We start from the raw sequence: 25,741 nt of genomic DNA, 5'->3' as shown, positions 1-25,741 counted from the left end.
ATGCCTGCCGCAAAAGCAAGAATATTATGTGGTAATACCACTTTATTTCCTTGGAGAATAATTAGTATTGAAGAAAAATTAACTATTCAAGGCTTATTTGAGTATATAGTTGATCAATATATTCCACGGCTAAAAGAAGAGGTATTAGAAAAGATAGAAGCACGTTGCTCAAAAGTAAAAGAACAAGCTGGAGATGAGATTGAGTTAGGATGTATAATTAGTGATGTAGTTAGTAATTTTGGTAACCTTTTCACATTTAATATAAAAAAAATCTCAAATGAAAATAATTCCCAACTAGTTAACGCGTTTGATATTTTAAGAAATGCTGCAAAAGAGCTTCATCTACCTACATTTTCATTTTCCCAAAATCCTAAATTAAATGACAAATTAAAACTAGATATTCTTTCTTACATATCTTCCCATAAAGGTGGATGGACATTTGATGTTATACCTATAGGAAAAAAATTTATTAAAGAATTATCAGACGCGTTATGGTATGTTGATAAATGTGGATATAAAACATTTAATGATAGATACACAATTCCAGTAAAATTCTTTCAATTTGTTGGTCGGTTTGATCCAGTAAGGGAAAAAAAGAGTTACCTTTTATTTACCTATGATGAATTGAACTTTCATAGTCAAAATATGACGGCCTATCTTGAGATGTCCTGGATCAATCATCCATGCTTTGATTTTTTGAAACCACCTTTAGTCAAATTTGCAAGTGATCTTCAAAAATATGCAGAATATTTGTTAAAAAAAACTGTACAAACAAAAAAAAATCATGATTCAATGATACCTATAGTAAATGAAGGTGATGCGGGTAAATTGAAAATCATCTTACCTGTTATGTTTAGAAATCCGGCTATCATAACCAAATATAAAGAATTAATCAAGGCTGTTGAATTTGCAGATTATTGGGAAACAATAAATGTAGATCCATATTGTCCTGATAATAGAACGTAAGTAAAATAGCTGATATCAGGATTTTTTATATGAAAAAAATTAAAATATGACTAATTTTTTAGAGCAAAAAGTACATATTTACAGAAATTAGAAGAGGCATTTACGTTTAAAATGGGAATGTATACTTACCATCATGGAAATATAATGAACACCACTTTTATTTGGAAAATAGATCCAAGCGTTGATGAATCTATAGCTTTTGAAAAAAATTATAAAATCCGAAGTGAATTGAAAAATTCTATGCCAGTATATGCAACACGAGCAATGAGAAGAGAATTTGTAGATACTTGTGATATGTTTCTTGGTAATGTTGAAAAGTCAAGAGTTCGTAGAATATATAAAGAGTTTGTAGGAGACTCAACTGCAGATGAAATGGAGATAGACATCAGAGTAAAACTTGCCTTTGATCTAAGAGATCCAGACATTATTACTGATCTTCGACACTTTAATGAAGGAAGGATATCTATTTATGATACCTTTTGGGAATATAGCAAAAAATTCTTAGAAGGTACTGCCCAAGATTCAGTTGTTGCAGTTGATGAAAGACGCCATGATCCTATTGTGCATTTAGCTCGTGCTATATCTGTAGAAGATTTAAAAAATCAGATAGCAAAATTATGTCCAAAAGATACTCCAATCCCATCAGTACAATGGCTAAGACTTCAGTTCTGGCCAAAAAACCCATGGAATCTATCAAGTTTGCAATTTACCGGAATCTTACCATTAAAATTTATGATACAAATTCGGCAATTACATATGGATCATATTGATAGTCATTATGCATCAGCAATTTTTCGTTATCTTAAGGAATTGGCCATAAAATTTAAGGACAATACATGGTTGGTCTTTTTGGATGATAAACATCGCTGCAAAATTGGAGAACCAGGACATCCAGTAGCTGCAATAGAACGTGGAAAACAAGTAGTTGTTACTACACATGAAACTTTTGCTGTTTCAGATCATGATTTCACAAAATGTAGCCTAATTCCTAGTGTAACGATGATCTGTAATATACCGGACAATATAGAAGGATCATTTTACCGAGGACATGTAAATATTGGCTTAAAAGATGCAACATTTCAAACATCAAGTTCATTGCGGCATATGACAGAATTGTATGATATATTATTACATACCGAAAAACATCATCCCTTTTTAATGCTATATACAGATGGTGGTCCCGATCACAAAATTACTTTTCTTCGTGTTCAACTTTCATTAATAGCAATGTTTATTGCTTTAGATTTGGATTATTTAGTTGCCGTAAGAACACCACCTGGACACTCATGGAAGAATCCCGTAGAACGAATAATGTCAATATTAAATCTTGGTATGCAATGTGTTGGATTGATGCGTCAAAAAATGAGTGAGGAAATGGAGAAATTAATTAATGGGTGTAATAGTTTAGAAGACATTCGGGAAAAAGCAAAAATTAATAATAAATTAGAAGAAGAATTATTACAAAGTATGGAACCTACTCGAGACTTGTTAAGTAGTATATTTACTCGCCAAAATCTTAAAGATGAACCCTTTAAAATGTTCAAACCTGCAACTAAAACTGAGATGGAAACATTCTGGGAATCCGTACATTTGGTAGATGATTCAATTACAATGGATGATACATCACAAAAAAAAGTTGCCGATAAGGTTAGTGCATTGATTAATGACAGTATCTCATATTCATATACTAATAATTAACGCCAGTGTACCTTCTTTTAGCCAAAGTTGCAGGAATTTATGGAACATTGCTGTCGAAAACGTCTGTATTTTTTTGAAATAAAAAAGTGCGGAAGTAGTGAATGTGACATATGTAGGCCAATTAGAAGTGATATAAATGTTTTTAAGGAACTAAAAGGTCTACCTGATCCCATTCCTGGACCCGATGATCACTATATTTCATTTTTAGAGGCGTATGAAAAGGAAACAACAGAGGAATATTGTCCTTCTTTACGAAATAGGAAACCTAGAAATAAATCAAAAGATGTAGAAAAAAAGGAGGAAATGGCATGGACTTTAGTCCAACTGCTCAATATGGAAAAAATGTAAGAACAATTGTAAAATGTGTAGAGTGTAACAAACCTCGTGTATTATATGCTCGTCATAAAATATCAGAGGAAGAATTTCGCCTACTTCAATCTTTCCTGGAATCAATAGAATATACCTGTGGTGTTACATTTAAAGGCCTTTCTGAGTTGAGTTCTTCTAAAAGTAGGAAAGAAAGTGATATAGACGTTAATGATGATGATGAAAAAGAAAATAATAATGGAGATATAGATGTTAATGAAGATAGTGAAAAAGAAAATAATAATGGAGATGATCCTATAGCTGAATTATTCAAAATAGTACAAATCAACAAAAAACATACTTGTACTTCAGCTATTGAGAAACCATACTTTGTAGCCGGAATTTTTCCTCAAATTTGTAACATATGTGGTATATCAGAGGATTTAATACAGGTAGAAAATGAGTTACCATATTGCAAAGAATGTCATGTCTCGGCTGGAGAAAAAAGAAAAATAGGAAAAAGGAAGTACTTTGACGGTGGTAATAAAAATAGTAGGAAAAAGCGTAAAATAGGAAATTAAAGTATAGTTGTCTATCAGTGTATTTAATAATATGCAAGGCGAGTATTTTAGATATTGAGAAGGTATTCTTTGAGTTATCAAGTGAAAAGGAGAGAACGCGTTTTCCGTTTTGCATCATGAATTTGGTTAATTACATGCGTGTATGCGTGTATCTTACTGGTACCTTTATGTAAATGCTATAATGTATTGAGCAATACAAAACGTGCTGGTATAGGATTTACAGTCACGTGATTAAAATTAACATATAAAATAAAATTTATGATTTGAGCCGAAATTAAGATCGGCGATTACGAGAACCATTTTTTTTATTTGCTACGCCTAATATCTATTAAGAGACCTAAAATTTTTTTTTTAATATAAATTTTACCTTATATATTTTCGGAGACCTCTATTAGAAGTAAGCAGGGTCCTCAAGAAATAGATTATTAATTTAGTAATATAATGTACATAGTCCTTTAATTAAAAATTTTTTTTCAAATAATATTAATAAAATTTGAACAATTTGTATTCGTATTAACAAAATTTACAATATTTTGCGTTAATATTAATCAAATACTTCAATTTATATTTAATCATAATTAAGACCTGTTACTGCACCACAGCATTTTTAAATTACTATCTGCTTAATTGGAAAATTTTTTTTTTAGGATTTTGGCTGTCAAGATTTTTCAGTCAGGGATTTGGATTTATCAGGATCTTGGTGTCAGGATTATAGAATGTCGATATTATGTTATTGGTAAACCCGCTCTGGAGAGATTGTTTAATGAAATTTAATCGGATACTTTTTTTTGCTAATAGATAATGCTACGGAAAAGTTTAATTTGACTTTTAATCATATTTCGGCCATTCCCATCCCCTTGGGATGGCAGCAACAGATCGCATCACTTGAAGCTATCCTTCAGTTTTTAGTTCAATACCGAAAAAATAAAATTTTTTTATTTTTTTTTAATTTTATCATTTTTTTTTTTAATTTGGTTTTTAACTCAAAAATTTTTTGTCTTTTTTATTTATTATTTTTTGGTTCAACTCAAAAAACAAATCTTTTTTAATTAGTTTTTTTGGTTATTTTTTTTTATTATTATACATTGTGTTGAATTGTTGTTGTTTATTAATTAAATAATAATTAACCCTCATATCAAATAATTCGATAGATTTTTTTGTGCCAAAATGATGATCATATCCTGGAATGCATTAGATCATTGACAATCATATCTTAAAATGAAAAATTATGAAAAATTGTGAAAAATTGTGTGTTTTTATGGATTAGTTAGTGCATTTTTATGGATTAGATTTTGCATTTAATCTAACCATAAGTCCAAATTTGGATGAAAAAGTCTCAGATAATTTTATATATATGTTAGTATAGCGAAGCTAATGTTTTTTAGATTTTTTTTGATTGAAAAAGGAAATAACTTTCCATTTTTGCTTTAATTTTTTCTCTTTTCGTAAAAAACTTTTTTTTTGTTAAAAAAAAAAAATCAAAAAAATTTATAAAAATAAAAAAGAAAATACCCTACCATTTTTGATTTACTTTTTTCTCTTTTTTGTTAAAATTTTTTTTTTCATGAAAAAAAAAATCAAAAAAAAATTATGGGTTTCCTTTTTAATTTTTTTTTTCTCCTTTTGTAAAAATTTTTTTTCATAAAAAATCAAAAAAATTTATAAGATGAAAAAGGAAATGGGTTTCCTTTTTAATTTATTTTTTTTCTCTTGTAAAAAATTTTTTTTCGTTGAAAAAAAAATTAAAAAAAATCATAAAAAATATAAAGGAAATGGTTTTCCATTTTGATCTATTTTTTTCTCTTTTCGTAAAAAATTTATATTTATTCCAAAAAAAATTTTTATCAAAGAATTCATAAAATTTAAAAAAGGAAAAATACTTTCAAAATTTTCAAAATGAATGTTTTCTTAATTAATAAATTTTTGATTTTTTTTTTAATAATAATTTTAATTTTACTCCACTAAAAATATTTTACTAATAAAATTTACAGTAACTTTTAAATATTTATTAAAATTAAAAATAAATATTATTATATCTTCAAAAATTTAGATTATAGTACAATTTAGCATTAGTTTATTATTATTATTTTTTTAACAGATCACTATATCACTATTTACAGCTGATTTATCGTAATAATAATTTTTTTTTTAATAATTTTTTTTTTTATGATGTATACAAATTTGCAGATCACTATATCACTATTTTACAGCTGATTTATCGTTCTTAAAAAAGTGAATCTAGATTATAGTAAAATTTAGTATTAGTTTATTACTATCAGTCATACACCAGGACAAATGAGTTTGTTTATTAAATAGAAAAATTTAGTATTATAATGTAATGCAATACTAAGTAAATTAAAGATGGTTACAGTAGTTTTTTGTTTATAATTAGGAATTTAATATGGTAATAATTAGTTAACAAAAAATAATAAATAACATGTATTAAATTATATTTATAATATTAGAATGATATAAATTATATTTAGAATAATATAGTTTATATTAATGATTTGACGTTTGAGTGTATTTTCACCCTGGGCGATTTAATAATTTTTCACATTAAATTTTATTGGCTAAATTAATGTGCTGATCATTTTACATTTTGAATTCATTCTTTCTAGGTCTTTCGATTCTTCTTTATAACTACTAAGGTATGTTTTTTATTTTTTTGTTTTTGTTTATTTATTACATGTAATTTCCGTTTCCTACTAACTTTATTTCTTCTTTTAATTTATGGGTTTGGTTTTTACTGTTTATCTCATTTCCGTCCCTTCTCCATTTTTTGTTTTCTTTTTGTTTCTTCATTTTTTTTGCTCTTTTTATTCTTCCCTTCCTTCGTTTTTTCTGTTGTTTTTATTTCCTCTTTGTTTCTCCGTCTTTTCATTCCTTTACCCTACCCTTCGTTCCTTTCATTTTTATTCCATTCCCGTTTCATCTTTTTTGTTCCTTTACACTATCCTCTGTCATTTTCATTTTTTTCCCATTTCCACTTCTTTTTACATTACCCTTTGTTCCTTTCATTTTTTTTTATTCCCCTTTGCTCCATTTCGTCCCTCCATTTTTTTCATTTTTTTTCATTCCCACTTGATCTTTTTCGTTCCTTTTATTTCTTTCACTCACCCTTTTCTCCATTTCGTTTCTCCCTCACTCTCCTTCGTTTCTTTTATCCTTTTATCTCCCTATTTTTTCATTCACCCTCATTTTTTTGATTAATTTTTTAGAAATATTTTCGAAAAACTTTAATATTATGAAAATACTACAAATATTTTTTTTTTAATTAATTATAAATTTTACAATTATTTCTTATTTTATATTATGTCAATCTTAAACTTATAACCAACTTAAAAAAAATATTTGAATAATTAAATGTATTAGAATCTATTCATTTCATTTATTATTATTCTTTTGGTACTTAATTTAACTAAACCATTTGAATTAAAATCTTTATTCAAAAATCTTATAGTTATTTAGACAATTTTGGATATGGATTTGGTTATAATAATCTATTATTAAATCAACAATTTCTTCAAAAAAAATTGACATTTTTACATATTTTATAATTAATTGATTTTTATGAATTTGAAAATCAAACTGCGTTTAATTTAATTGAAAAAATCTTACTCGTGTTGGTCAATTTTCCTATATCTGATATGTTTGTTATATTGATTTTTTTTAAAAAAATAATAATTTTGTAAATATATTTAATATAATAAAAAAATTTGGGGAAGAAAAAGAATAAAGAAAGGAAATCAGTTTAAAAAAAAGGGAAATTTCCGAAAAAAAGGAAAATTTTATTAACTGAAATTGGATTAGTTGATTGGAATGCACACGGATCGAATAGTTTTTGACCATAAATAGATCAGGCGGAGGCTTGTCACGGGTTTTAATTACTTAGCTATCAGTGCCTATTTTTTTAATTACCATATAATAATCTTGTAATGTATATTTTGTAATAATTGACAATATAATTGCTATTATAATTTAATATATATTAAAATACCATATTACAATGAAATGTAAAAAAATAATAATTTTGTAATATATAACAATTATCCTTTTATATTAGTTACAATATTAATATTAAATATCATACTTGTTAATAGACTTATTAATATATATGTTATTAAATATGATATTTATATGACATGTCAAAAATTCCTATTAATATTATTTAAAAAGCATTATAAAATACTACCAAAAAAATCACCACTGATAGCAAAGTATATGGCATGGGATTTCAAATTGCACAATTCAAATTATTTACACGGAGACTATAAATCCAAACGTCAGACAAATTTTTTTAGTTATATAGATTTTTTTTTAATAATAATTTTTTTTTAAAATAATAATTTACTAGTGAATAAAGCTTTACTATTTGGTTTCCGCTTTTAGATGGTTCTTATTATCTTATAACACAATGAATGAATCGAATGGCAGCTCCCCTGCTCCCCTGCTAATAAGTCAATTTCTTGTTAATTAATTAATAATTAATTACGCAAATAAAAAAAGATTGTTTTTTTGATTGTTCATTTTTATTGTAATTTTTTTTTTAGTTGTCTCCATTTCTAACATAAGTTGTAGTAAATTTTTAATACATAAAATATTTAATTATATTGATTATAAATTATAAATAAGATATACTTCTTTCGTATACTATGCATCAATTTTCAATAAATATAATGTGAAGTATCGTTAAAGCTTTATCAAAATGGCTTCTTTTCAGGAAATACAGTATTTGAAGTTGAGGTGCTTGAACAACGTAAAAAAAGATTAGTAGAGAAAGAAAAAAGGCCATGAGTACAAATTTTAGGTTATGGTACGTTTCGCCAAAGTTCATTTTGCCAAAGTTCATTTCGCCGAAAACCATTTTGCCAAATCCTCTTCCCCAAATCGTCCATTTTGTCGAAGGACATTCTCCGAAAATGTTAGTGATTAACATATTTCCTTTGTCATTAACAATTCATACTCAAAGTACAAATTCTCTTTAAACTATCTCATTTTCATTTTATGATGATTTTTTTTAAATAAACATGACTTACTGTAATATAATGTATTAAATAATTCGTTTGTCTACTCAAAAAAAAGAAAATTAAAAATTTACGAAATGTTCCGGTAAAATGGTTTCAGTGAAATGGGTTTCGGCAAAATGTCCATTCGGCGAAATGTCCACTTAGGGAAATGACATTTCGGCAAAATGACACTTTGGTGAAATATCCCTTTGGTGAAATTGGTTTGGTGAAAAGGACTTCGGCGAAAAGTCCAGATACCCTGTAGCGCAACAAGATTAATTTATATACTGCTCGTCTATAAAATTTAGGTATCCGGACTTTTCGCCGAAGTCCTTTTCACCGAAACCCATTTCACCGAAGCCATTTCGCCGAAGGGATATTTACCGAAGGGATATTTCACCAAAAGGACGTCTCGCCAAAAAATTATTTATTCCATTTGGTTATTTTATTGTTTTTATACTAAATACATAAAGAAATGTTTTCTAGAAAATTTTTGAATTAGCTGATTTTTATTAAATTTATCTCGTTGTTTATAATATATTAATATTCTTACTTTTTCGTGAATAAATGTTTCCAGGAAAATATAGTTATTTATTTAGTTACCTGAATGTTAAAGTGATAATATCCTGAAAAAAAAATCTCTAAAAATAATTTAATTTTTATTTTTATTGCGTGACGAATATTTTTTATTAAAATGTTAATCGCTACCATTTCTGCAAACATGGGCATAGTGCTTTTATCTTTATTAATAATAATTTCAATTAGTGTCAACCCCCTTTATTTCCCTTCTTAAGGCACACAATTTCTGGTCCCGATTTTTTTATATGTAAAATACCCCTTCTATAATCACTTTATAGTTATAAGTGGAATTTAAAATCAAAAAATTGTAAACGTGATGGATGATCTTGACTTTCCTGATCGGCAATTTTAAGTTGGGTAAATAGTGATTGACGTGATTTTTTTTTTTTTTTAATAGTGATTGACAAATGATATTTCCGCTATTAATCCCATTTAATAATTTAAAATGAAAGAAGATCTGCTGCTGCGACAAAATAAATTAAATTTATAAGACTTGAATTTTTTTTTAAATCCTTAACAATTTGTTAACAAAAATGAATGTCCTTACAGCCATTTTATTAGTGGTATCTTTTATAACCTTTAAATTTTATCAATCAACAAAAGTACCTAAAGGACTTAAAAATGTACCGACATTAAGTTTTTTAGATTTTCTTATTACAATATATATTAATGCTGGACCAGATAAGCGTTGGGAATACGCACGTGAGACTTTAGAGAAAGAAGGAATCGCAAAGGTTAGTAATATTATGGTTATTCATTCTATCGTTAAATCATAATCTGAAAAGAATTCAATAGGCTTGGTTCGATGGGAAATGGGATCTCGTGGTAACCGATTTGGAATTAGTAAAAGATATACTTACGAAAACAGGTTGGAAATATTTAAAACTTTATTTAGTTAATTTTATCATGATTTTAACATAAAATATTTTATGAATTAGATTTGTATCCTAAAGCTTTACTCAAAGAATCGTTTCCAAAATCTTTATTAACTCAATATTATGGTGTAAATTTAGTATTTTCTAATGGAGACGTGAGTAGAATATAGTTCAAGTATTTTAAACTTTTAATCGAAGTGTACTAAAGCTAATCATTGATATTAAATTTTATATAGGAATGGAAACGTCATCGGTACGTACACTATCTTAATATTTACGTGTAGTATTACACAAATAATTGATTTCCCTTTATAATTTTAGTCGTATTGCAAATCCTTCTTTTCGAAATTTGCCGGTACATGTATTTGTTGAATCTGCCACGAAATTGTTAAATATCGTAGAAAAGATTGACAATGAACCAATAGAAGTTAAAAATCTTATGCATAGGTAAGGAAAGATATAATGTAAACTTTATTTGCTAAGTAAGTTGCTAACTAAGAGTAAAATTTGATAGATTGACCTTAGATGTTCTTGGAAAAGCTGCTTTTGGCTTTGATTTTAACGTAAGAATATATATATATATTTATTTAAGGATATGTTTTTGTTATCAATTTAAGGGATTAATTTATATTTATTGGTAATCAATAATTAGAATCTCGAAGATCCAAATAACGTATATGTCACTGCCTATAAAGAAGTGATGGAAGAATTTAGAAACCCATTATATTTTGTTTTTTCATTCCTCGATAATCTTCCACGTTCTGAAGCAACTAAGAAGATAGCAAAACTTAATAAATTATATGATGAAATTGTTGAAAGCAAACGTAAATCAATGAAAATGGATGAGTTAGAAAAGAAAATAAATAATAATTCTGCTGACCTGTTAGAACGTATGATATATGCTTGCAAAGATCCGGAAAATCCAACTTTGACAAATGAAGAATTACGAGTAAGAATTATGATTTAAAACACGATTTTTCTAACTTTGAAATTTTATTAAATATCAATATTCTTTTTTATTTGTAGCATGATCTTGCAATTTTTATGTTAGCTGGTCATGATACTAGTAAGAACTTTAATTATACGTTGTTTTACTTATTTTTATTACATTGATTAACATAAAAATCTTTATCCCCCCAACAATGTAATTAGCCGCGAATGCTTTAACAACTATTTTATATCTTTTAGCCGTTCACAAGGTATTAATTTAAGAATTTTATGCAAATATTCTTCCTTTCTACTATACAATTAATTATATTTTTTTTAATCAAAATAAGGACGCGCAAAAAAAAGTTCGTGATGAATTATTACGTGTTCTTGGTGATGATTTAACACCAAGCGCAGAGCAACAGAAAGAGTTAAAATATATGAACATGGTTATAAATGAAAACTTGAGATTATATCCTCCAGTATGTGTTAAATGATTTTTAACATTTAATTTAATTTTATTTATTAATGATCTTTTAAAAATTTAAATATAGGTCGCACAATTACCTCGAAGGTTTAGTGCACAAGATATTAAATTCCGCAATCATGTAATTCCAGCAAAAACGCCCATTGTATTATCTATCTATGGAATTCATCATTCATCAAGAAATTGGAAGGATCCTGAAATTTTTATTCCCGAAAGATTTGAGGATGAAAAACATGACCATTATGCTTGGTTAGGTTTTGGTGGCGGTAATAGAATGTAAGTTGAATATGATAATCATGCATAACACATGAAATTTCGAAATTTATCTACAAACTAAAAAAAAAATTTTTTATTCTTTTATAAATAGATGTTTAGGAATTAATTTCTCACTTATTGAACAAAGAATAATGTTATGTGCTTTATGTAAGTTATTTTTTTTTTGATTTAATAATTTTATTATTTTATTAAAAATTTTACTAAAACTAATTTCTATATACCAAACAGTAAGAAAATATGAAATATCTTTACCGGAAGATAGTATTCATAAAGATAAATTACAAATTGAACCTGATGTTAGTGGAACTTCAGGTCCACATCCAGTACCTTTAATCTTCAAAAGAAGAACAGAATAAGATATTCATAATTTTATAAATAATAATTAAATTTATTTTATTTATTTTATAATATTTATAATTGTAGTTGATTATTTCTTTATTATTTTATATTCTTTAGTACTATATATACTGACTGTATATTTGAAATAATTATAATAATTATTTAAATAAAGACAAATCTATTATTTTATAATATTAACTCATAAACTACCAAGTTACCTTCGACGCTCTTCATTTATTTTTTTTACCAAGAAAAATTTAACGTATAAATATCAAAAATACTGATTGTATTACTTATTCAATAAATATTAGGTAGTGTCAAAATTTTGGTGCGATCACATTGAATTAGAAAGCGGGTTCATTTGAGGTCAGCTCAAAGGTCTTTTTTCAACTTCGTTTATAGAATGGATGATAAATAACGCTTTTGCCATCCTAGTGGTAAATCTGCATTTAAATGTTGAATTTATCCACTGCGTGTTTACGTCATGCCTTTCTAGCCTTTTTTCTCTGCGCTAATAAACTAAAAATATGGTGTTAGAGAATCAAACTTTAAAAAGTTGTAAGATTAATTGCCGGTTCGTCTAAGATATTAAAAATCGGGGCTAAATTTGACATTTACACGTAAATTGGCAATAAATACACTATTGCGAAAACTCAATGATGCCTTGTAACATTATATCTCATACACAAAAGAACTCACGAAAATAGAATAAGCTAAAAAGAAAAAATTTTATTTCAAAAAAGGAGTTTACATTGCACGCGCGTCAGATTTCACATTTTTTTGCATGGATTTGTTGTGAAAATCATACCATAATATACGCGGAAAAACTCGAAAGTAGAAAATCTAAAAAATTATTCATTATTATAAAAGAGTTTGTATTTTTGTACGTGCATAAAATTCTATGATAGTGCCTTATTTTAACCGAAGGCTAAGCGAAAGATTCTAAATAGAATTTCGATAATAAAGTAATTGCAAATCCATGTTCTTTGATCTAGCCATGATCTGCATCATTGACTCATTTTATCGAATTTTTTTTTATAGAACTCCTTATTGTGTAGGATTGACATTTGCTTTTACGGGGCTCGGGCCGAAATTTATCAACATAAAATCGATTTGACTCTTATTTGACCAAATGAATTTCCTTATATCTTTATTATAGTCTACAAAAAGTGATCGCCAGCGATTTTAACATGTGACCGACATGATATCAGATGTTCTTGTGAAAACACCCTTTTTCGAAGTCATAATATATTAAAAGAATGATCTTAAATAGGTAGCAAATAAGTGGTAAATGTTATCGAAAATTAACTGAAAAAAATATAAAATATTATTTGACTATGGGTTACAATACGATTTCTGAATGGCATTTTCCCGAATGTACATTTTCCTGAATGCCAATTACCCGAACTGGACATTTTCCTGAATAATCCAATTTCTCGAATCCCTATTCCCCAATATCCTGAATCCTAATATCCTGAATGGGTCATTTTTCTGAATTTGCATAAATTGCTGTTTTTAAATTTTGTTAATCAATAATTATAATAACTTTATTAAAGTTTATGCAAAATGCATTCACAGTAGAGACGCAGAACGAACAGTTATCATTCAACTAGAATGTAAACAAGGTGATGTAATCATCTGAAAACCCGGGGTATCATCGCCTATGCTGTTCTTATGACAAACTACAAAGTAGACATTTTTCATGGGATATAAACGATTTCTATATAGGCGAAGCTTATTAAGTAAATTGTTTGGAAAATTACGAGATTTCCATAGGAAATTTGCTAAATGGCTATATGTAGTGGTCACCCCTAAAGTCGATCCGTTTTTTATATTCCATTTTTTCCGTAAAAGGCTCATATTTCCGGAATTAATAACCTTATATCACGTAATTTATCGATTTATTTACATTTTCCGTGAATGGATCCGTGAAAGGCTCGTTATTTACGGAGTTTTTACAGAAATAACGGATAAAATTTTTTAAAGGGCACAGGATAATACTTCCTGAGTTTCAGACACAAATATGATAAGTCGTGGATTAATTGTGCGGTATACATTGCCAAAGCGGCCAAAGCTATGTGCAAATGGAAATTCAGTGATCCAAATAACATCAAATAACCTAGATCATTAGTCATGTGTCATTTGGGTCATTTCGAGGTTAAATGACAAATGACAGTCATTTGAAAATTAATTCAATTTTCGTTAGATGAATATATCGTATCAAGTGACATTATAAATTTGTAATTCCGGCTGGCTTCATAAGTCTGGCCTAAATTACAACATTATATTTAAATGACTCAAATGACAAATGACCTCAAATGACTAAGTCACAAAGGTAAGTATTAAATTGACATTCATATTATTATTTCATTCGGGGTCATTTGCCATTTGAACCATTATTACTTTCATCAATATTTAGTGTAGAGTTTCGATCCGTAGCGGTTTTATCCGGTTTTTATCCGGATACCGACTCGGTTAATTTGGGCTGGGACCACCAAAATTAATAAAAATTTATGGAATAATATTATTTTAATTCTGGCCGAAATTATAGTCCACTCAAAGCCGAAATTTGTAACCTCTTTTAATCATAATCCCACGTTAAAATATTTGAGGTTTTATCCGGATCGAAACACTAATTTAGTGAAACTGGCTAAATCCACTCTATAAAGAGAATAGTACTCTAAATTATTTTTTTTGTGTTCTCTAATAACTGTGTTCGATAACGGAAGAGAACAGTTGACAAATATAATTCGAATACAGAGGTACATGCGTAAAGGTGGGCATCGGTCCTAAAAGACCGTTCTTACATCTTAAAAAGACGGACCGGTCCGTCTTGGTGTAGGACTGTCCTGTATCACAATAAGACCGTCGGTCTTTTTTCTTTTTTTTTTGCAAATAAAAAAGTTTTTTTAGCTTTAAATTTAATATAAAATCATTTATTATATGAAGACTGGTATGAGGATTGGTCAGTCCTCACAAAAAAATGTAAGACCACGGTCCGGTCCTACAAGTCCTGGGACTGACCCGTCCAGGACCGAGAACCGGTAGGACCGATGACCATCCTTATACATGCGTTACTTTAACTTATCATAATAGTTGTTATTAGCGTGGTTACGTCTGGAGAGGTAAATTTCTCTTGTAATACTTGTATGAAATCCCATAGGTTAAATGCAGGTGTCGGAGATTGGGTGTAAATTAAAATTGTTCGACTAAAGTCAAAATAGGAAGAAAACATGTACGCAGAATAGTAACAAATATGACAAAAAATTCGTAGTAATCGATTTCTTCGAATTTTGACAAACTAACTTAACTACGAATTAACCCTTTCGATATAATCTTGATAAAGAAAAAAAATCTGAAGTAGGATGTATCTTCTAGACTGATAAAATGATAAAATGCCTTGAAAAGTATTAAGAGAGGAGGGAAAGCCATCATATTGTGCATCTTCATCATGTTTGGACTATGCAAACTTTTGAGACTGTATTGTTGCTTACGTAACCAATCAATAAAGATTCAGATGATCCTGGATGAGTTTATTTTTTATTTGATGTTGAAATATAAACAGTTTTACAGTAGTATCTATTACACGATCTTTTGGGATTGATTTGTTATATAAGAATATATTTTATCCCATGTTTACTAATTGGTCGCCAGACTGTCGTCTGATTTTTTTGATGATATATTCATGCCTGTAATTTGTTTTTCATGCTTACGTGTTTTATAGTCTATTTATACTTTTCCCACTTTTTCCCATCACTGGACGTTAGTCTCCATAAGATAAAAGAGTTATTTCATGTCGCTGCTGCGCCGTGAAAATCATTGATATTCGTGAATAACTATTACTTATAAATTATGAACTAAAAATTACACCTTTATTGTATTAATGATGAAATAACGAGATCATCGCTTGAAAATGATTCCGCTTATTAATATAATGCCTTAGCTAGTATGTCTCTATTACTTTTTTTCTTGCAGTCGTAAGGATCCATCAAACAACAAGGCGAACTAATAAATTCTTCAGTTTGCATGGTGAGTTACGCCACAGTATTCATCATGGCAACCATGACCCTAGGTCACAGCCTCGTAGTCGGAAAGAAATCTTGTACCTTTTCAGGTTAGTGAGATCACATGATGTGTGGCACAGTAAAATAAAGTCCACTGAAAAATGCAACCGACCAGAATTGAACGGGCTATTCATTAAATTTATTAAATTTGAAAATGGTATTTGATAATTCGAGAATATTCACACGTGCGAATCATGTCCGCCAATCTGCAGAATGCATGTGATAATTTTAGATCAACACACGGAGTAATGCGCGCAAAATATATTACTCATTATATTACCATATATACTCGTCACTCTTTTTATAAAAACTTATTTTACTATATTAAGTCTGGTCTTCTTATCAAATAAATGTGTATAACTTGTACATCTTATCCATTTATCTCTCTGAAACAAATATAAATAGATCATTTGAATTTGCATTTCTATTTACTTCTGATACACTTCTTTTTTGCACACACTATGCGTTTATTTTCTTTTTTTTTATTCTACCAAGCTTTTAGCTTTCTTGTTGTGTTAGTTTCATCATGTTCACCAGAAATCAAGGACGGGAATTTTATTTCTATAAGTTTATCAACCTCTCCAACTTATCGATTCAATATACTTGGTTTCAATCTGTATGATACATAAAAGAATTTATTTATTATATTTTATTTAACTTGATTTTAATAATGGCCTTAAATTGTAAAGATACCCGAACAATTCTTCCCCGGCGATTGGAACTTGGAACTCTGGTTCCCAACCTTCAGATAATGAAATTTTCGTATTGAAGCAATCAATAATTCGTGTTTATGAGTTTCGGCCATTCATTAGTTTTTATCAAAATATGAGTAAATAATAAAAATTAATTATGATGAATATATTGTTTTGCATCTTAATTAACTTTTTTTTCTTAACCGGTGTTATAGTCGTTGAAATACCGGCTGCAAGTATCAATAACATCGGTGATCATTTCATTGTTAGTATGAGGTTGGTATTTGAGAGGAAATTCGCTAAATGTGTGTAGAAAAATCTAATCCAAGGATTCGCCTTCGCTCATCTGAAGGGAACGAACTTACATGTATAGACTAGTTTGTTATATTATACGTTCTATATGCAACCTTTAAACTGAGTGTCTTGCTGCCTAGATTCATCTACCCGTAGGGTATGAAGTAGAACCAGAAATTATGGAAACTGCATTCTTAGAAAATGATTAATACACAAAACACACGAAAAATTCATGATGAATTTTGAACGAAATAGAGAAATTACGAAGTGTATAAGCAGTAAACAAAATGTATACAAAAATAAGATGGTTTTAGTTGGTTCAACTAATTCCTAATCAATATCGTAAAAAAAAAAAAATACTCCGTCTATAATGTTGTTATGCTGCGTTGGGCTTCATTTTTCTACATATTATCAACGAAGTAACACTTAATTCTTTAATATATTCATATTTATACTTAATTATAAATCATATATTTTTCAATCTTAAAAGCAATAATAGCGAAAACGAAAGATTCACTATCGAATGTGATGCCTGTAATCTCAATGCAAATGGGCCAGAGTATTGGATAAAATATCACTCTTCATGTTTAATAAAGGTGAAGAATTCAATCCTCAATAATATTAATTATTTTAGTAGTAAATAAAATTACTTTATCCTCAAAATAGAACTTAGCATCTGGTTTTTGTGCGGATGGTAAAGATCTTCAAGATAATTTTGTGACTCAAGTTGATTGTTTAAATGCTTCAAAATGGGATCTTTATGGGTAAATTAAGTAAATTTTTGGTTTGATGTTATTTCTCTTGAAAATTGAAATATTATTGCATTATAACAGAATATCTCCTGATATGCCTAAAACTTCATTACCGACGATAATATCTTCTGGTTCACCTACGACGATCTCAGAACTTGGACTTATAGTCATAATTGCTGGATCGATTATTGGTACAGCTTTTATTTCTTTTATAATAGGTTATTGTATAATCAAGTGCAAACTCTCATCTAGAAATGTACAATCTTTACAATCTCTTAAAATTCCTCATGCTATAAATAATTAAATTTTCATAAATATAATTATTACTTTTTGTATATATAATTGGTAAATTCAGCTATCAGAAAAATTGCTCATTCATGTTCCAAATAAAATTGCTTATAGTATTGCAAAAGTATTACTGTATTAATAAAAAAGTAGTAATGAATAGACTTTTAATGCTCATTACATTTTTTGGCATAAATTTGTTATGGAAAATGGAGGTTTTAGGAACCATGTCCTAATGGTTGAGTGGCAAGACGCTCAGAGAGCTTAGAAATATACGAGTTATTTTTTGGCATAAACAATTATCGTCATAAATGATCGCCGCAATGATCGCTAGAATGTTGATCTTATTTTGTTGGTAAACACCAATAAAAGATGTCAAAACTGATCATCGCATTGCAGAATCATTATTTTTAACCCCCTTAATTAAATTATACCATTTATTGCATTGTTTCAATGTTTCATTATGGCAACATCACATACCGCTACATTTTCTATCGAAGTAGAAGAAAGAGATACTATCGACAAAGTTAAAAAAAATTAAGGCAAACGACAATTACGTGTTTGATAAACACGATGAGTACACATTATGGAGAATAAATCTTCCAAAAAAAGAATATTGAAAGAAAGCAGGGCCTGTTGGAGGCTATACACCATTTAGTTTGAGCATAAACGAACCCCAACGATTCTGTTTACGTTTTCATTGATGATTCTAATTTATTTATCCAAGGAAATTATGCAGTTGGAATAAAAGAACGGTTATTTAAGTTAGATGAATTCTGTATAGACCACGGCAAACTACTCGACATAGTTCTTGGTGGGCGTCCAAATTCTTGTTGGTCCACGTCCTCCGAAAGATAATCACAGAGAAAGATTATGACGTTAATGCACTTGACAGAAATGGATTCTACGCTGGGGTAAGCCATTAGTTTTGCAGTTTCATCTCATCTTCCTGGTGTCTTGGTCCCATTTATTTTTCTACTATTAATAGCATATCACGCTCGGAAATTTGATATGTCTCTCTATTTAAGTTAAACCTGTGTATAATTACAATTATATTGTTTTTTGAAATAGAAAAAAAATAAAATTCTTTATATGAATCAATAAATAAAAAATTTTTATAGCTAAAACTTTATTGAGAAGTTACTAATTAATAATTTTTTTTTGAATTCCAAATTTTTATTTGTTAGAATTATTGCTACAATAAAAAAAAATCAAATTATTTAAGAGTTTGTTGAAGAATTCGCCCACAAATAACGTGAAACTATGGCGTTAATTATCTAGATGATTACATTGACGATATAAACGGCGAATTATATTTTCTCTTTTTACAGCCTTGAAGTTTTATTGTATTTTTCAAAAAAAAAAAGAAAGGAATATGATGTTTTCTAAAAACAATGGATAATCTTAAAGGGTAAATATTTTCAACTTTATTATGTATTATAAATACTTTTGAATAGTTTACTTAATTTCCAATTTTAAAACATACGACTGTAAATTTTATGGAATTTTTTAATAACGAATATTATCTTTACTCCCTAGTAAATTTCTTGTTAAGCTAAAAAAATTGTTATGCGGATGCATTCCAGAATTAGTGCCCTGACTTTTATGAAAATTAATTTTTCTTGTGCTTTTTTTTTTGATTAACCAGATTTGTTAGTAAATTTAGACATTCACCGAAAATTCATTAGCTGCGCCTCACTCCTTACTGCGCTAATTATTTCAAGTGCTGAAATGCAAAAGAAGTGATTACAAAATTCAATAATATTCCTTTGTAATCTTTTCTCCCTTTATTTTTTTTTTTTCAAATAGAATGGTTAGAATTTAGAAACAAAAAAATTTATATCATTGAAAATATTTCTTGCTTAAGATTACCCAAAAAATTATACTCTAAATTTTTAAAATTTTTGTTGTCATTCTTCTCATGTTATAAATCACTTTAATATTTCAATTACTTCTTAATCGGAACTCATCATACAATAATTCATCAATTTGGGTCAAGGATATTCTAAAACATTTTTTTTTCTTTTTAGAATTTTTGAAATAATTGTAACGTGTCATACTGACATTCAAATAAAAATATTAATAAAATACCATAAATATTTATTTTTCTATTATTTATTTCCGTACGTCTTAAGGTTACTCTGATTGAGTTGTTCTTTAGTTTCAATTATATAATCACCAGTTAAGAAATCTGATATTTGCATTGGAAAGTTTGTATTGCCATGCAATAAAAACGAGTTTTTAAAAGCAATGAAAAAAAAAATCATTGGGATTTTATAGCTATATATATATTTTTGCAAAAAAATAAATTACTAAGTTCTATGCTAATAATAATACAAATAAATATACATAACTAAGAATTCTTGAACCTGTAAAAATACATATAGAGCTAATTAATTTTTTCCCATATTAATCTTCTCAAACCCACTACTGAGTACTAACATCACAACAAATGCCGAAGTATGAAAGTCATCCTTTAAATAGTTATACTAACATACATAATAAAATGATTATTTACTTAATAAAAAAAAATGATTACATAAGGCCTAATAATTATCCTTTTGTAAGGACTTATAATATTAATATTATAAGTTAGATTTATCACAAACCCTTTTAATATTTATGTTGGCATCCATGGTAACATGTATAATTAATTATATTAATACCCTATTAAAATACATGTTATAAGGATTGTAAATTACTGTTATAAAAATCTATTCTGATAGTAAAGTTTGCTTTGAATTAATCCTTTTAACAAAACTTTACAAAAAAACCCAAATTCGACATAAGGCTAATAAAATTATTTTAATAGGCTGGTAATAGGAATAAATTAGACCTATCACCAAGCTCGTTAATAGTACTAGTAAGAAAATTGTAAACGAATATTTTAGGACTAAATAATAAGACTTTAAGCATTTTAGTATAATAGTAAAATAATTTTAATACAATATAAGTTTAATAACAACACTATGCAATATCACATTTAAAATAAAGTTATAATAAAAATAATATTATTAAATATTTATTTAATATTCGCTAAAAATATTATATCTAATTGCTATAAAGTGTCATATTGTTAATTTTCACCCAAATTACATCGCCAAAAATAAGAATCTATTTTGAAACAATAATACATAACAAATGATATGACTTCATTCAATTAAAAAATTTTTGTTTAAATATTACCTACAAAATACGTTAGTGTTTTTAATAAAAAAAAATGAAAAGAAAAGTTTCCAAAGTTAGTTAACTTCAAAACTTACCATCCAAGTCCAAAATCTACAAAAGAAGCAGGAAATGTTAATAATTGTTTCTTTAAAAAAGAAAATTAAATAAAAAAAAATTTGAAGTATGTAACTTTGAAACTCACCATTTTGACATCACGAAGAGCTTTAAGTCCAACTTCGAAACTAACCAAGGATTCCTAATTAACGTCCAAATTCAAAGCCAGAACCTATAAAAATAAGAAAACATTAGTTATTAAAAAATAAGGAAAACCCAAGTTTCGTAGGTGTTGCAAGACTTACCATTTTCATTCCCAGTGGTTTACTCATTTATATACAAGAGTCCGAAACCTATAAAAGAAGAAAATGAAACATTAAAAATGTTTTATTTATTAATGGAACAATTCATTAAATTTCCTCTATCCTTAGTATTGAGGAACCAGTTACCTAAAAAAAAAAAATAAATAAAAATAATGAAGTGTTAATGATTATTTCGTCAAATTTTTTTTTAAAAAAATCCTAATATCCATTTCTCAAGATCTAGAAGAACTGACTGCGTATAAAAAAATGAAAACCTTGATATCTATTTCTTGAGATGTGAAGAACTGACTGCCTACAAAATAAAAAAAAAGAACTGTTAGTAAGGTTCGTCAAAATAAAAAATTAAAAAAACAAAACTTATAATATTACACTATATTGTTAGCCATTGAAATTCCACATGTCTAAAATGAACTGAAAGACCCAACTAAAAAAAAGAACCATTATAAACAGTTCATTAAAAAAAATTTTTTAAAAAAGGCAAGATTTTACCAGAATTCTATGCGTTTAAAAACCTTACAACAATTCGTTAGAATAAATAAATCATATATTTCCAGGTTTTCTTAACAAGATTCTGTATCTAAAGAGCTGCCTAATAAAAAAGAAACAAAGAATGTTAAAAATCATTTATCAAGATAAAATTTACAGGAATGTCATGTCCAAAAAACAGTCTAAAAGAAAAAAATCAAAACTAAAAATGTTTATTTAAATAAATAATCCTTCGTTGCACTCCAGACTAATAATTTTTTTAATGGAAAGTTAAAGAAAAGAGGGAAAGGGAAAGGACGAAGGAAAGGAGATGGAAAAAAATAAGAGTTCTTTGATTGTGCGACTTTGATGATTATCGTTCTTATAATGTAATATAAAGTCATGTGATTTGCTTACGTTACTCTTGCAAATTGAAAATATAAAAAAAGCTTAAAATATTGTGCCATATAAATAAATACAATGAATAAATTATAAATAATTACAAAGTTATCGTAGAGTAAAAAACAGACAATAGCCTTTTCCTATTCGGTAATCTGTCGTACTCTCTGAAATATAGTGGTACAATTTTTTTTTATATTTTTTAAAATAATGTGCCCCATAGACTCCCGGTCAAACGATCATCAAAACACTTGCAAAGTATACTCTTTTTTTGTTGTGATCAACACGAAAAGTTTGCCTGCGAATTTAATATCTTAGATTTTAGATTATAGATTTAATAATAAGAATAATGAATCCTAAATCTAAGAGTATAACGCCCACCCTCCCTCCTTATGAACCGATGGGCTATATATATTTTTTTTCCTTCATTTTTTTTCATTTTAAAAAAAAAAATAAATTTCGGGTTACTCTCTGTATTACGCAATATTTACTTACGCAAAAAAAAAAAAATTTTATTTTATACCCAATATAATTTATCAATTTATTCAACAAATCAAAAAAATTTTCTTCATTATCTTCATATATAAAAAATTACTCAATGTATTATGCAATATTTACAAAAAATAAAATAAAGAAAATTTTACGTATTACTCAATATATACTGTATTATATAATATAAAATTTGTCAATTTATGTAAAAATAAATAAACCCATATATTACTGCAATATAAAAATTATTTTTTCTTCATAAAAATTTTACACATTACTCAATCAATCAATATATTTTACAGTATAAAATTTATTTATTCATAAAAAAAATAATTTAAATCAAAGAAAAAAAACTGATCTTTATTTGTTTCCTATCTCTTTTTTTTTACTCATTTACTCAATCAAATTTCATAATTTCATAATTTTTACATTTACATAAATAAATAAATCGAATAAATTCATGTAAAAAAACTGGTATAAAAACAAATTTTTTTTTCGTGACTTTTATTTGACTTCTAATTTCCATAAAGGTATAAATAAATAATTAATTAATTACAAAAAGGCAGATGATGTGGCTATAATACAAATATTACATTAATCAAAATATAAATTATTTCCAAATATATAAGTTGTTTACGATATAATATAAATTTTTATATATTATCTATATAAAACTAGAAATTGCGTTTTGCGGGGGACTTCGTCCCCCATTGTTTAATTTTGTGTATTGAAATGTCGATATCAAATCAAGTTGCATTTTACTGGCGTTTATAAAATGCTCTAACAGAAAAAATTTAATTTTTTTTTTTTTGATTCAAATTATTTAATGATAAGTGACAACTAACATTATCATATTTATTAAAAGCATTTATTAAAAGTATTTACAAAAAAAAAAACAAATTTACTGTATGCTAATAATTAAAATTCCACCTTTACTAAAAATTTACATGTTGTTAATGGTTTGGATATTGGTTCCAGTTGGTTCGATTCCAACAGACAACAAATAAAGATAAGAAATTCCATAGAAGCTAAAGTCCTATAAAAATCGTGCATTATTTATAAAAGATCTACTATTGGGATTCAGGTGCCGATTTCCCTACAAAAAGAAAAAGTAACATTAAAAATAATAAAAATAAAGTTTTTTTTAAAGTTTTGAATCAAAACTTACTTATGGTATCCAAATCGGAGTCAATTTCCTTAAAAAGAAAATTCTGGAGCATTCTTTGAATCTCACAGATCCAAAGATATCGCAGCTGAAACCTACAAAATAAAGAAAGAGTCAAATTAAAAAACAATTTTTATTAAGAAGTTTTGAAGTATTTGCTTCAAAACTTACCATTTCAATGCCCAAAGATATCACAGCCGATACCTACAAAATAAAAAAAATAAATAAAATTATAAATTTTTCTGAAAGTTTGAAAAAAACGAAACTTTGAAACTCACTGACCCAAAGTTTAAGGAGATATTGCAGTCGAAACCTACAGAATAAAAGAAAATTTTAAAAAATAATTTTTATTAAAAAAGTTTTGAAAAGAAAATGAAACTTACCGATCCAAAGCCCAATGAGATGTCGCAGCCATTACCTATAAAATAAAATAAAATAAAATAAAATTAAAAATCTTTTTTAAAGTTTCAAAAAGAAAGCAAAACTTCAATACTCACCTATCCAAAGCCCAAGGATATTACAACCGATAACTACAAAATAAAAAAACAAATAAATAAAATTAAAAAAAATTTTTAAAGTTTTGAAAAGAAAACAAAACTTTGAAATTTACCTTTAAATCAAACGCATAAGAACTGAAAGCCGAAATCTACAAAAATAGAAGAAAAAAAAAATTAAAATAAATTAATTTATCTTAAAAAAAGTTTCAGCTCTTTCGCTCTGAAACTCACCTATATATCAAACACCCAGAAACAAAAAGCCAAAACCTACAAAATAGAAGAAAAAAAAAATTAAATAAATAATTTATTTTAAAAAAAGTTTTGGTTCTTTCACTCCAAAACTCACCTATATATCAAACGTCCAAGAACTGAAAGCTGAAACCTACAAAATAAAAAAAAAACAAGTAAATTAAAAAAAATATTTTTTAAAAAAGTTTCAAAGTTTTCACTTCGAAACTCACCAATATCAAATGCCCAAGAACTGAAAGCCGAAATCTACAAAATAGAAGAAAAAAAAATCAAAATTAATTTATTTTAAAAAAACTTTCGAAGTTTTTGCTTTGAAACTCACTGAAAGCCGAAATCTACAAAATAGAAGAAAAAAAATTAAAATAATTTATTTTAAAAAAAGTTTCAGCTCGTTCGCTTTGAAACTTACTTATATATCAAACTTCCAAGAACCGAAAGCCAAAACCTACAAAATAGAAGAAAAAAAAAATTAAAATTAATTTATTTTAATAAAAATTTTGGCTCTTTCGCTTCGAAACTCACCTATATATCAAACATCCAAGAACCGAAAGCTGAAATCTACAAAATAGAAGAAAAAAAAATTAAAATAAATTAATTTATTTTAAAAAAAGTTTTGGCTTTTTCGCTTCGAAACTCACCAATAACAAACGTCCAAGAACCGAAAGTCGAAACCTACAAAATAAAAAAAAAATAAGTAAATTAAAAAATTTTTTTTTTAAAAAATTTCAAAGGTTTCGCTTCAAAACTCACCTATATCAAACACCCAATAACTGATAGCCAAAATCTACAAAATAGAAGAAAA

At 27.1% G+C, this 25,741-nt stretch overlaps 5 protein-coding genes across 5 annotated transcripts; 4 read left to right on the top strand and 1 right to left on the bottom strand.

The window, feature by feature from the left end:
- On the top strand, positions 1-966 carry OCT59_007078 (uncharacterized protein; the record flags this gene model as incomplete). The annotated part of the gene is made up of 1 exon (XM_066146271.1): positions 1-966. One exon carries the CDS (start codon positions 1-3, stop codon positions 964-966), a length of 966 nt encoding a protein of 321 aa, XP_065998481.1.
- Positions 967-2,972: 2,006 nt separating this feature from the next.
- Positions 2,973-3,551, top strand: OCT59_007077 (uncharacterized protein; the record flags this gene model as incomplete). The annotated part of the gene is made up of 1 exon (XM_066146265.1): positions 2,973-3,551. One exon carries the CDS (start codon positions 2,973-2,975, stop codon positions 3,549-3,551), a length of 579 nt encoding a protein of 192 aa, XP_065998480.1.
- A 6,121-nt stretch (positions 3,552-9,672) lies between these two features.
- OCT59_007076 (uncharacterized protein) lies at positions 9,673-12,060 on the top strand (the record flags this gene model as incomplete). The annotated part of the gene is made up of 13 exons (XM_025331001.2): positions 9,673-9,873; positions 9,935-10,007; positions 10,078-10,169; positions 10,251-10,267; positions 10,336-10,461; positions 10,529-10,577; positions 10,667-10,963; positions 11,041-11,080; positions 11,167-11,213; positions 11,292-11,423; positions 11,496-11,704; positions 11,796-11,851; positions 11,933-12,060. The coding sequence occupies 13 exons, from the start codon at positions 9,673-9,675 to the stop codon at positions 12,058-12,060; spliced, it is 1,467 nt and encodes a 488-aa protein (XP_025164375.2).
- Positions 12,061-16,568: 4,508 nt separating this feature from the next.
- Positions 16,569-18,149, top strand: OCT59_007075 (uncharacterized protein; the record flags this gene model as incomplete). Its single annotated transcript, XM_066146249.1, has 6 exons — positions 16,569-16,723; positions 16,797-16,936; positions 17,015-17,075; positions 17,584-17,689; positions 17,760-17,857; positions 17,927-18,149. The coding sequence occupies 6 exons, from the start codon at positions 16,569-16,571 to the stop codon at positions 18,147-18,149; spliced, it is 783 nt and encodes a 260-aa protein (XP_065998479.1).
- Positions 18,150-24,098: 5,949 nt separating this feature from the next.
- On the bottom strand, positions 24,099-24,608 carry OCT59_007074 (uncharacterized protein; the record flags this gene model as incomplete). The annotated part of the gene is made up of 5 exons (XM_066146240.1): positions 24,099-24,124; positions 24,197-24,281; positions 24,365-24,397; positions 24,476-24,506; positions 24,577-24,608. The coding sequence occupies 5 exons, from the start codon at positions 24,606-24,608 to the stop codon at positions 24,099-24,101; spliced, it is 207 nt and encodes a 68-aa protein (XP_065998478.1).
- Between the last annotated feature and the right edge of the window lie 1,133 nt (positions 24,609-25,741).

Source organism: Rhizophagus irregularis, chromosome 15 (genome assembly GCF_026210795.1).
Source record: "Rhizophagus irregularis chromosome 15, complete sequence".
Classification (NCBI taxonomy): domain Eukaryota; kingdom Fungi; phylum Glomeromycota; class Glomeromycetes; order Glomerales; family Glomeraceae; genus Rhizophagus; species Rhizophagus irregularis.
This window is presented reverse-complemented; position numbering and strand designations above follow the sequence as displayed.